This window comes from Cnephaeus nilssonii (assembly GCF_951640355.1).
Source record: "Cnephaeus nilssonii genome assembly, chromosome: 15".
Lineage (NCBI taxonomy): Eukaryota > Metazoa > Chordata > Mammalia > Chiroptera > Vespertilionidae > Cnephaeus > Cnephaeus nilssonii.
The window spans coordinates 17,897,352-17,911,174 of NC_137086.1; the positions used below are offsets into that span (position 1 = coordinate 17,897,352).

At 42.0% G+C, this 13,823-nt stretch overlaps 1 protein-coding gene across 2 annotated transcripts in view; it reads right to left on the reverse strand.

The window, feature by feature from the left end:
- Window positions 1-6,535, reverse strand: part of FEZ2 (fasciculation and elongation protein zeta 2) — a 37,192-nt gene extending 30,657 nt beyond the window's left edge. For both annotated transcript variants that reach the window (XM_079792695.1, XM_079792696.1), the window contains exons 1-2: window positions 6,256-6,535; window positions 1,924-2,032 (exon numbers count right to left, since the gene is read on the reverse strand). In XM_079792695.1, the coding sequence (XP_079648821.1) occupies window positions 1,924-2,032; window positions 6,256-6,509 (363 nt within the window). In that variant the 5' untranslated portion in view covers window positions 6,510-6,535. The remainder of the gene's footprint in view (window positions 1-1,923; window positions 2,033-6,255) is intronic.
- Between the last annotated feature and the right edge of the window lie 7,288 nt (window positions 6,536-13,823).

The window sequence follows — 13,823 nt, forward strand, 5'->3', positions numbered from 1 at the left end:
CTAGGAGACAATGGGGCTAAATTTCTATGGGACCAATACGTTCTGTAGGGTTTTCACACCCCACAAGTGTAACAGATTCCCACAGAGAGGAGTGCATTTGCCTTCTGTACAAGGATTCAGGCCATGGCTAACTGACCATCTGTCAGACATGCTGCAGATGGGGATTCCCCCCAAGTGAGAGGTTGGATTAAGTGTTCTTTCAAGTCCCTTTCGAGTCTAAAATCATAATTCCATGAGGTCAGCAAAGGCTACATCAGTAATAGGAAGCTTCAGAGAGGAAGGGAAACTTGGAACTAAGTCCAAAATGATAGCTCGGTTCTAAACAAACAGAAGACAGAGCATAAGATATTTGGTTGCATTCCTTTTCATTACAGGTATATCAGGTCAGTCTGTGAAACAGCTTAATGGGGTCAATAATTAGCACAAACAGTAAGAATTCTACATCTACTTGAAAACTGGGAAGTATTTTACTAGAACTCTGTATTTTACTAGAAAATACCGGGCAGCAAGCTCTTCTGAATCACATGTTTAAGAAAACCATTTGCACAAAACCTTAACAATACTATTTAACATACGGACAGGCTTGCTGCATTAAGCTCCCAATAACTGCACAAATACACTAATGAAATAAGAGCATGCCAAAATATCCCGCCTGGGTTTGCACTGCTCTTTGATGAGGAACTTAGACAGCCAGCCCTGAAACTGACATAATTTAGCTACGTTTCTCCTCAGCTTAAACAACACTGTGATTTTCCACTTAAAGCAATTATCTTCCCTCTTCTGTCCCCCTTGCTGCCTTATCACCTGTGCTCATTTTCCTTCCTCAGGCATCTTTACTTTATAACACCAAGCAAACACAGCAACCTCAGTTAGCCAAGAACTCATTTAAAAGCCCAGAACTGAAATGTCTTTCAAAGGTTCCCCAATATCCGCAATACATAGCCTTTAGGCAACAAGCAAGTCTTTAAATTCATCAAAAAGTTAACTCTGTTGATATTCTAGTACCTCAATACAGTCATGTGCCACATAACAATGTTTGGGTCAACAACTGACCGCATAGACCCGAGTGGTCCCCTAAGATTATAATACAACTGAAAAATCCCTGTTGCCTAGTGACGCATTACTCAGGTGTTTGTGGAGATGCTGGTGTAAAGAAGCCTACTGTGCCGCCCGCTGTATAAAAATAGAGCACATATAATTATGATCTGTACTATTACCTTATGATAATAAACAACTACGATACTGGTTTATGTATTTACTGCAGTATACTTTTTATCATTACTTTAGAGTATATTCTTTCTAATTATAAAAAAATGTTTGCTGTAAATCAGTGTGCCAGGTTATACCTCATACAGCTCATGTTTCTTGTGTCTCTTAATTACATCATCATTTTCTCTTGTGCTGGATTTCATCCTGTGTTGTTTCATAAAGTAGCATACTGCACACGCTTGCAGCCTAGGAGCAACAGGCCATACCTCAGAGCAAAGGTGTGCAGCAGGCTATACCATACAGGTCTATGTGAGGGCATTCTATGATGTTCACACGACAAGGAAATCTAACAACACATTTCTCAGAATGCATCCCCATCACTAAGTAGCACATGATTGTGTATTAAACCAAAGGCTAAGGTTCTCACTGAGTGTTCTCAGCTAATCAAAATTGTGTTAAAGGTGGGGAAAAAACAGGCTGGTTACTGATGTTCATACACAGGTGATGAAAATGTAGCTAAACATAAAAAAGGGAGTGTGTGCTGGGGAAGAACTAGAGGGATGTGCTAATAAGTGGTTTATGGCAATAGAGGGCCAGTCCAATTGCTTGGAAATAAGAGGCCACTCATGAATGTTGGGTAAATAGAAATACTCCTTGTTAGTTCCATCATCAGACTCAGTTATTAAGAAACTACTGGTCCAATTCCCAATTTACCTCTTTTTCCGAGAGGTTCAGAGTGAGCAAGTGCAAGGTCCTGGTATGGGATGACTTCCAGTCCACAGGCATTACGTTTCCGTAATTATCTGTCAGGGCATTCCAAATCCTTAAAAAGAAGAAAACTACAGTCAATGAAAGTTAGTATTCTGTATGTCTTTTATTAAACAAATATCCAGTACCACCGTGAAAGAAAAACAAAAAATATCAAAGGAAAAAAAAAAAAGGCCCACTGTTTCTCAGAAAAACATCAACCAAGTAGAGCATCCTAAATAAGACTAAATGAAAAACATGTAATTGGCTGACAAGAAGTCCTGAGGGAAGGTGGAGTGAAATGGAAAACTCTCCCAGGTTGATAACTTACACTTTCCATGGTAACATGTGCCAGGCACTATTCTAAACAACTTACATATTAACTCACTCACTTCTCAAAAGCAATACTGCCCTGGCCTGTGTGGCTTAGTTGGTTGGAGCATCGCCCCCCCCCCCCCCCCCCCCGCACCAGAAGGTTGTGGGTTCGATCCCCAGGCAGGGCACATGCAGGAGGCAACCAATCGATGTTTTTCTATCAAATCAGTATTTTAAAAAGCCAGTCTTATGAAGAACCATTATCCCATTTTACACACAAGGAAACTAAAGCACAGGGAAGTTAAGTCATTACAGCCTGGTAGTAAATACACTATACTTTAATTTTCTACAAGTTTCAAACAATATAGACCATTCCATAGAGTAAATAATCTCTCTAGCAGATCTGTTATCCCTTCTGGGAAAAAGGATTCGGTTGTAATGTTAGATCAGGGTTGAATATCTAATTTGTAATATAATAGACTAAGGACTAAAACTGATAAAATGAAAAGGGAAAGAAAGGGAGTTCAAATATAATACACACAGGTGCTATGCAGTGCAGTCACCCCACCTCAAGCAGCACTTGTGGGAGGCAATAGAGCACTTGACTAATATTCAGGAAAACATAGACTCTGGTCTCCATCTTCCTCAAACGAGTCTTTGGCCTGTCCCTTAACCTCTCTGTATTAGCCTCCCTTCTATAAAATGAGAGGCTTGAACAAGAAACAGACATTCCTTCCAGCTCAATTACTCTAAACATTAATTTAAATGAGTTGTATTGAGTCCCAAAGCACACGAGATAAGGACAGCGAACTCCAATTTCACGACCAAAATGCAGGTTTCGGTACCAAGGTAATAACCAGCATAATAAAACATGACCTTGTATGAAAAACACTGACTTCGGAGATACAAATGACATGAAATTTAATTGAAGTAAAGTTAAACATTACATCTATAAGCTACTTGCCAGCTAGAGGTATGCACATACATGTCTTAAAGAAAAAAACACCCTAAAATTTATAATGGGTATCTCACTGTGAATAAGCCATGACATAATTAGGTGGGGGTTATTTACAAGTGTGTGAGCCATTAGGATACAAAAGCAAGACCACTAGAGGCCTAGAAATAAGAACACAAGCTTCAAAATAAAGCAGCAACATGCTTGATTTAATGCATTGGGATTTGGTGCTAAAGAGATGAAGCAATAGGACCACAACTGCCAAAACCATAAAATCCCAACATGATGTTTTTGGCTTTGGAACTCACATTAGCCTCATTGAAAATGTAAACCCAAAGGCTCTGGAAAACTGGCCTGTTTACCCAGCAAATCTCCCATATGCTTGGTTCATTCCTATTCCCCTCTCTGTTGGAATCATAATCTCCTCTACTGCCAACATGCTCACACTGGAAGCAACCCTTCTGGACTGTGAAATTTGCTGGGTTTGAGGCCCACGCCTTCCTGGGTACGAGACTTTCCAATACTGAATCACTGACTATATACCTAACCCTGGTCAGAAACCCCAGTAGGAGGTGAAGAAAGTCCAGAGTTTTGGGGGACGGCTTGTTTGCCCCTTCACATCCACGAGGCTGTGATAAAAGGACAAGTGGACTGGAATACTCACCTAGCAAAAGTGACTGTGACTGAATTTGATCTGTCCAGAAGGGGCAGGACAATCAATAGTCCCCTATCTCCACCAAGGTCAGAACAATTGCAGTTGGAAGGAAGTAGGGCGGGCCCACTGAAGTGCAAGATTTCTAGAATTCTCCAGTTAGGACAGGACTTGCCTTCATCCTTATCGTCAAGTATTACGAGCAGTCATAAACACCTGGCGAGACAGCTCTTTCCAAGGTCAAAGTCCCATCGACACTGAATCCTACAACAGACCCTTCTAGCCTTAGCAGATAAGTACAATCCCTGTATTTAACTAAAACTAAAACTGGGACTCAGGAAAGTTCAATAACATGCCCGAAGATATTCAAGGCAATATCTGAGTGCAAGAATTCTCAACTCTCTGGTGAAAGGAGCATGAAATGGACTCTAACAAGCAATGCAAAGCAGATGTATGCAATAGAAAGGGGATAATGAGAGTAACCAGCCCAGCCCTGGAAGAGAGAGATTCCTCATGCATTCCTAAATCAAGCCACACACATTACCAACGTATCATCCACTAAAAACCATTTTCAAGAGTAACAAAAATTGTTTTTAAGTTTTACATCATCCTAAGATTTAAGCAAAGGCTAAAATACACTACTTTCCAGACAGTACAAGTGAAACAAAAATAAGGAACTTTAACTATCTGTGTACAAACCACTAATCTGTTTTGAGAAGTTACTCTTGATAAACCCAAACTCATAATAAATCCAGAAAATGTCCTGAGTCTAGTGATTCCTATATATACATATTATATTATATAGACAGACAGACAGGTATACATACACACACACACACACACACTTAATACTATCTTCTTTTTAGGAACAGAATTTTTTAAATGTCATATATTGCCACTGAGTGCATATCTTTGTGTACAACATCTAATCATAAATTCCTCCCTCTACACCTGAACACTGTACACAGGTAAAAGTAAAAGATATAGTCTCCAAATACAGCTGGGCCCAAACCACGGCTAGGTCATGCTTACAGGCACCCATTCCCAACGCCCCCCCCCCCCCCGCCTCCCCCCTCCCCCCCCCCCCTTCTCAAGCTTCCTACCTTATTCCTGATAATCTGCCTCAAAGAGGAAAGGAGATCATCAAGCCAGAAGCCCCTGTCTACGCCCATGGAGCTTTATCTCATGAGAATTCTTCCCTAAACTCTATTCTCTCCCTCCCACCAATGTTCTGAAAACTCATCCACACCCACGTCCTCAGTTATTTACTCCAGCAATTTCACCCACAGCCTCTCCAGGGGCGCCTCTCCCTGACATCACAGTCTGCTGCAAGTTTTTTCACTCTCGCCATTTTTAACCCCCTTTTGGTCCCGTGGTACATAATCACAATCCTTATTTAACCAAATTACAATTGGGATTCAAAGTGGTTAAATGAAGTGCGCCCAGGAACTCTATCCCTTCCTTCTCCCAGCTCTCATCAAACCCTGTGAACTCCCCAACATTACACTTACATAATTCGGTAATAATTACTTATTTGTGTATTGGTCTTCCCCACCAGAATAGAAGATCCCCGCTATTCATACCCACAGCTCTGCCTTTCGGCTTCTGTGGAAGCCTGCGCCACACCTGGGCTGTCAGGTGGACCCAATAAATTGCTGTGGCTTAAATGCTGCCTCAACACCGGTACCTCTGCACGTGCTGCGCCCTCGAGCTGGAATGCTGAACCTTCCTTCACCTGCCAAGCAAACTCCCACTCCCATCAGGATCCAATTTTCCCATTTCATTCTCTATCAAGACTTTCCTGACTCCCCACCACACACACACACACACACACACACACACACACACACACACACACTTTTAAATCTCCTAAATTTTATACATCTATCCATTAGTGCATTTGTCACACCCAGACAAATATTTGTTTACAATCTAGCTCCCAGCCTCGGTTGCGCCCTACGTGCGAGGGTTGGTGTGCCCAGTGCGAAGCAGCCTCGGGCACTTAACGGACTCCGTAACTGCTGAATGAATGAATGGCTACACCTGTGCCGAGGAGGGACTGCCTCTAACGACGGGCTCTACAGGGAGATTCCCTCTAAGCCAAACCAGGGGTGGTTTCCAGGCCGGAGGGGCGGCGGCGGTGTAAGGTGGGGAACCGGGCAGCAGGGGATTTAAGTCGCCGGCACGCAGAGGCCGAGCCCCAGGGAGGGAGCAGGGCGCGCGGGGAGGGGCGGGGACTCGAGGCCCGGGGAGACGGAAGGAGGGCGCGGGGCGGAGCCTGCCGCCGGGGTCCCGCCGGGCAGCGGACCCAGGGCCGGCGGTCTGGGCGAGGGGCAGGGGAGGCTCCCGCCCGCTCCCGGCCCGGGCCCGCACTCACTCGTCCCCCTGCAGGAGGCTGCACTCGGTGATGGGCCGCACAGCCGCCCTCGGGGGCTCGGCGCCCGGACCCGAGGGGCGGAAACACAGGCTCAGCTTCTCCTCCAGGCTGCGGGCCAGCGCCGGAAAGCCGCCGCCAGCCCCGCCCGGCCCGGGCCCGGCCTCGGGGCCCGCGTGATAGCTCTCCTGGTCCCGGGGGCTGCGGGCCGGCTCCTGGAACTCATAGAATTCCTGCCAGTCGCCGTCCGCCGCCATCGCCGCCCGGTGCGGACGCGCGCCGCCCCGCCCCGCCCCGTCCCCGGGCCCCGCCCTCGGAACCCCGCCCCGCCCGCTGGCCCCGCCCCTCCAGGCGAGCAGGCTTGGGTCTGTCCTGGGCCGCTCAGCCTGGGGTCTTCCCTTTGCAGAATCTTTGCGGGATCGACCGTGGGTCCCCATAGAAAGGATAACCTTAACTGCATTAAGTCACTTCGTGTAGCCTCTATGGTTCAGAAATAACTTCCCTCTTAGCTTCTCTTAGTGGGTACCTGGCCTAAAAGAGGCTAAAATAAAGAGCTTCTTTAAACTTGCGACCTACCGTCAGATTAAGCACATGTCACTTCCCCAGGGTAACCTGCTCCTTTTGTATCTTTCCAACCAGAATAACAGGCCGAGTCGGTTGGAAATGCTTAAGTGATACCGAAATGCATTCCACAAATACCTAAGGTCTCCCACGTGCAAAGCTCGTGCTAGACCCTCTGGAACATGCAAAAATGAATAATTATGTAAGTTAATATTTGCAAAGCACTCAGAACAGTGCCTGACAGTAAGTACCATATCTGTATGTTACATAAGTAATACACGGCTGCTCCTCACAAGAGGTTTACAATGTAGTTGTGATAAGGCCAAAGGAAACCATTTATACGAAATAAAAGGAGTGAATGGGAGTAGAGAGTTACTAATGAAGGGGCATATAAGTTTAAATTTTGCAAGATGGAAAGAATTCTGGAGATGGATGGTTGCACAAAAATATGAATGTACTTCATACCCTGAGTTGTATACTTGAAATGGTTGAGATGGTAATTTTATGTCATGTGTATACTGCCATAATAAAAGAAAATGGGGAGAAAAGTGAGTGTGATTAGAAGGGAGTGTGAATATGTAGAGGCAATACAAACCTAGGACTGTGAGCAGACAGGGTCTCTGCCTGAAGCACACAGTAGCCAATGCTATGGCACTAGAGAAAAGAATGGAGCTTTTTGTCAGTTGATTGCAAGAAGACCGGAGGTAAGGCTCAAATCTGTCTGTCTGATCCAAGATTTGGGGTGGGGTTTTAACAGGTAGCCCTTTAAGGGTTCACAAGAGTTTGTATCCCAGGTTTAAACTTCGGTCCTGGGTCTTGTTAAACAGAATGGCTTGAGCTGGTCTACAGCTGAAGCGGTTGATCGGAGTTATATCTTCGGACTGTAGTAATCACATACTTCATTTAGGAAGTGGGATGTAGTTGGATCATGAAAGATGAATTTATATTTTGAAAAATAAATCTGAAGTTAACAATACAAGATTTCCTCGGTATGCTTTGTCCATGTCTTGAAAACCTATCCTCAAGAATACATGTTAATACCAAAATTTCCTATTTACTATGCCAAAGAATGTTGTCTCTTATTTCAATGATTTGTTCCATATTAAACAAAATACATCTATGACTGAGCCTAAGAAACGGTTGGTAATTATTTAAAGGCAACATTATTCCCTCTCTATTTTCATCAGCTGATGTTGTGCTCTACTTGGCCAAAAGCTAGAACTAATTACCCGATGGTTAATAGCTTTGGGGTTGATGAGAAAGTATTCTAGCTTAGCTGATATTTACCTATCTGAACATTACTCAAAAGTGATGCTCTAAAAGTATCAAAGATCTATTTTTTTTTCTATGTATTTACACACACAAAGTTAGGAAACACTATCGAAGTGACTCAGACTCTCCTAATTAGGTACACAGCTAAAGCAAAATTGTGGGTTTTTTCCTTACTGGTATCTCCATTTGTCTGTGCGGTATGTGTTAGTGGAAATGAAAATTACTTACTCTTAGGACTCACATGTAACACTGTCAAATTTGCCATATGTTTACTAGTACACATAAATTGCTACTGGTTTAGCTTTAGTGGCCTCAGGATTTTAGTGAAAATTTCCACATAGAATGCTTTTTACTTTTAATTAAATTCAAATTACCTGATATCACCCCAGACACTTTGAATATTCCATTGCATCCCTGGCCAGGTGGCTCAGTTGGTTGGAGCGTGTTCAGCATCTCAAAAGGCTCCAGGTTCAATTCCCTGTCAGGGCACATACCTGAGTTGTAAGTTCGATCCCTGGTGGGGCATGTACAGGAGGCAACCGATTGATGTTTCTCTCTCAGGTTGATGTCTCTCTCTCTCTCTCTCTCTCTCTCTCTCTCTCTCTCTCTCTCTTTCTTTCTCTCAGTCAATACATACATATCCTTGGGTGAGGATTTGTTTTTTTTTAATTATGAATACTCCATTGCAAAACACAAGATTTAAATCCCTTTTCTTAGTCAATTTATTTTTGCACACGTATAGTAACCTTGGCACTCAACATAATCTATAAAAGTCCTCCAAAGGAAGATGCCTATGAGGAAACTGATTATACTTCTTTGTGGGGACAGTGATGAGATTAGCAAGAAACTATGGTGTGAAACAAATTGTTAATTGGTGCTTTTGTAGATTTTAAATAATTACTGTAAACATGAAAGAGTAACAGGAGAAAACAGTTTAAATTGTAGGATGCTTGTCACCAGGAAAATTATAACATAGCAACATTTCCCTTCAATGCCTTCCACACGCCTCTCCTCCCACATGGTACCCGGAAACTGCAAGGTGCCCCACAGCTTCCAGGACAACCATCGGTCGACCTTGTCCCACCCAGGCTGTGGCCCCATTTCCGTATGCGCACCCTTTCCTCTAGCTCCTGGTACTTGGGTCGGACTGCTTTTTTAAGAGAATCCAGCTCCCACTTCCTATTCCCTAAACGCCTTCACTTAATATTTCCTGTCAGCAACCTTAGCTGACTTTCCAGCAACTCTCCTTCCCATCACCAAAGTCTAGCTTCCTAACATCGAAGCCGATCTGGCAAAGCCACAGGCTCCCTGCTGGCCTGGCCTCACCTGCCTGGGTCAGTCCATCAACACGCACTTCAGTATACCTCCCACAGCTGGATTCTACTAATTAGTCCTCCCAAATCTATTCATTTCAGACCTTTACTTCCCACCAACTCCTAGAGAAGAGATGAAAGAAGGTGTAAATATGTTTGCTCACTCATATATTTAGAAAAGTTAACCTACAGAATTAATTTTCAGCACTTGGTTCAAAATTAGAAAAAGAATATAAATTACTTTTAAAGAGTGCTTCCTAGCCCTTGAGCATTATGTTCATATTAGTCATTTAGATGGGAAAAGTTCTCTTGTTTAACAATGTATTTAAATTTTCCACATATATAGTATATCACAGTGACAGTTAAGTAACCAAAAATGGAAAAGTACATTATTCAGCCTATAGACCACCTAAGGATATAAGTAATCAGAAAATGTTAAAATTGCAAAAAAATAAATTAACTACTGAAATACAGGACCAGAAAAATATCTGACTGTCAAAGTATCACATATAGTGAATGTGGAAAACCTTATAAAGCAATAGTAAGACAATGATGAGGCACACGAGTGAAAATTTCTTGAGAAAAGCTAAGCTAATAACTAATTTTATTCAATAATTAGGGCTATACAAAGAGCTGATGAAACAAAAACAAAAAGAATCTAGAAATCCATATGGTGAGTCAAGAATTTAAGGAACGGTGGCTTGCTTGTCAAAAAAGGAAAGGGCGCTATCTTCCCATTTATCTCATTTCAAAAAAAAAATAATCAAGAAACAGGCATAGTCAAAGATCACAACTTAGCTTTTATTTGTGAAGAATAGTTAATCCTAATTATGCAAGTTTGATGGGGATGAATCTTCATTTTAATCATCAGATCAGGGTCATGATTAGGTGGAACCATCCTGAGCAGAAGCGGTGCCAGGCCACCCAGGGGCATAGTCAGGTGACCGACTGGCCATGGCCTCACCCTTACAAGGTATCAGAACAGCTGGGAGGGGAAGACACTGCCAAACATGGGCCTGGCTGTGTTCTAGGTGTCAAATGCTGGTCTCGGAAAAATGAACGGAAACAACTTTCAGCAGGAGACACTTACCTAACATTATGATAGTTCTAACAATGTAACCTTCAAGGACCCTGTGATGGAAAGCAGCAATGAACACTCTGAACAGCCTAAATTCCTGCTTTGGCATATTCTTAATTTTCTCATCTGAAATTAAGAGCGTGCAGAACTGAATACACCAAATTTTATCTATTATTTTCTTTTTGCAGACTTTCAGTGTCCTATGTGCCAAGGCATCTTGGGATGGTGAAACCCTCTACGTTCTCTTTTTTTCTATGATTGTCAGCACTGCATGTCCTTACTATTCATATTACGACAGAACCAAGAACAAATGTGGAAAGTTTTTTCAACAAACAAGAGGAAGAGGCTGCTCTGAGTCTGAAAAACTGTAGAATAATTTTCTTGCTTCCTTTAGGACTATAAGTACATATTGTATGTACCTTCATTCTGAATTCTTTGTCTCATTATTGACCTAGAGCCTTCAGGTCTAATAAGGCCTGAAAACTAATCTAGAGTTTACAGAAAGCAGTTCGGTGGTACCCGGGGCATGTGAAGGTTTGGGGTAGTAGAGTTAACTGCAGAAGGAGATGAGGGAAACTTCTGGAGGCCTGTAATGGAAATACTCTATAACTTGATTATGACAGTGACTATGTAGGTGTATATATACATTTATCAAACGTTAAGCTTAAAACAAGTGCATATTATTGCATGTAAATTATAACTCAGTTATTTTTCAAAAGGTGTGGCTTTATAACCAAAAAATGGAAACAACCCATATGTCCATCAACAGATAAGCAAAATGTGCCATATGCATACAACGGAATATTATTCCACCTTAAAAAGGAGTGAAATTCTGACAGATGCCACAATATAGATGTACCTTGAAGACATTATGCTAAGTGAAACCAGACACAAAAGGACAAGTACTGTATAATTCCAGTTATTTGAGGTACCTAGAGTAGTCAAAATCATGGAGATGAAAAGTAGAATGGTGATTGCCAAGGGCTGTGGGGGAGGACATGGGGAGTGTTTCATGGGTACTGAGTTTCTGTTTGGGAGGTGGGTGCTGGTTGCACATAATGTGAATGTATTTAATGCCACAGTCCACTTGAAAATTGTTAAAATAGTAACTTTCAAGTGATGTATATTTAGCCACAATTCTTCCAAACAGGTGTAACTTTAATGAATCACCTATTAGAATTGACCTATACACATGTGCCCCGCTTATTTAACATTTGATCTCCTTAAAAGTGGATTCAAATCAGGCATTTAAAATTAGTTCATGTGCTGTGTGTAGTAATTGTTGATGAATTATTAACTTGTTAATTATCTCTCCTATTTTACTGTATCTTATACTGCAATTATACAAATTAACTTCACTAGAGAGTAATAAAAGATTTAATATAATAGACTGTTACCATTTGAAGACTTGAGTTTGAAGGTCTAATTCCGAGGAGAAGAAATTCAGCGGAGATGGGAAATCTCTGACCCACACAGGGACAAAAAATGAAGAAAAGAAATAAAGGAAAACAGTAAGACCACTTCCCATTGAATTGGGGGAGGAATGAGTGAAAAAATAAGAAAGCTCTACTGAGCACAAGGATAAGCTGCCAGAAGGTGACACGATGGGAGATTGAAAGGGCGCATTCAGGAGACGAGGTGGCATAAATAGAGGCTCCGCAAGGTTCACAGAAAGAAAGAGATGCAGACAATTCAGAGGAGTTTGTAACTGAACAGAAGCCAGGAGTCTTGAATCACATTTGGATGAGATAAATGGACTCTGTAAGTGATGGTACTTTTTGTCTCATGCAGGTTGCACAATTAATATTAGTCATATGCATTACGTTCTATTTTCTGATATGCCTATTGTATAAAGTTCTCATAAGGGTATTTATCCCCAATTTTCTATAGTCTCAAGAGTATTAGGACAAAAGAACCATACCATCCAACAATATTCCACAAAATCAGACAGACTCCCCCAAATTTGCACTGATGAGGGTGTTACAAGAATGAATGTTAAAACTGAAGTGTCCTACTCCTTGGAACTTTATTTTTTCAGGTCTTTGTTTTTCATTTGTTTTCTCCCTCCAGAGATGTTAAAATTTCTTCTGCTGTTTTTAGAGAAGGAACATTTCATTGTGAATGGGGTTAAGATGGGGCAAGACTTTAGGAAATGGGGATGTCTGTTCTACCCATATTGTAATGTTTTAAAACTGTAAGTTTAACAAGGTTTTTCCCTTCTTTTTTTTTTTAATTAATGTCTTGACATCAGAAGACCTGCATCAATATTGCTGCATCAAAATAGCCTCATCAAAATGTTGTGGACTTAAATAAATAAACCACAAGTCAGATTCGGGTTGGATCTACAAAAGCAAAAACAATGTGGTCTATTAAGATAATTGTCTACATAATTTAAGCAAACACACATAATTGCTCAATTTCCTGATTGATTTGACCAGGGTAAACCCAAAGGTGAGTTAATTGTTTTTAATCTGATGTTAGAGTGTTAAACTGTGTGCCCTGGGTATTGCTTGTTGTTGGGTTTTTGTTTTGTTTTGTTTAAGAAACGTTATTTTTATTCCAGGTTGTAGAGAGAAAGTAACCTTAACTCTGAAGGACTGATTTGCCCTTTGAAAGACTGGATTGGCGTGTACCCTGAGTGTCCCCAAAAAATGTTAGCAGGGTCGACCTCAACCTAGAAGGAGGAAAGGATGCAGAGCAAGAGGGAATGTGATGGAGGCAGAGAGAAAAAACAAGCCAACCCCTCCCCGCTTGGTTCCCAGGTCAGCCCTGGGCAGGGGAGGGGAGACGTTCTGACACGACTATATGATGAAAGTTGTTATTCACATTGAGTCAGACTTCTTTATACCTCAAAATAAAACTTTTCTGATTTCTGAAAGTGAGTGAAAAGCCATCAAGTCAGACCACGATGCCAGCCAGAGTGGTGAGGAGAAACTGGGCAGAGCGTGTTTGAAGGCTGAGATGGGAGGGGAAAGGGAGCCTTTTCCTCATTGTGCTCAACCAAGTTCACCCCATTCAAGAGTTCAGTGCCATGATCCTCGACAACGTTAGCTCTAACCACCCAGGACAGCCATGCCAGCCTCTATTCTCATCTCTCCTAGCTGGTTCCCACTCCCTGCCACCCTCCCTCAAAGCCCTCCCATTTTCTTTCAACAACAATAAACACATCCCAATAAATGTCAAGTCATGCAAATGTTAATGCTATTCCAATACAGTCAAACTCAACAGATATCTGGAAACCCTATGGTCGTAATTAATCTACATCTAAACTACCAAATAAAGACAATACCAAGTAGAAATAGGTACTAAAGGGTGGAAGTACCGATGAGGACCATCTAAACGAAAAG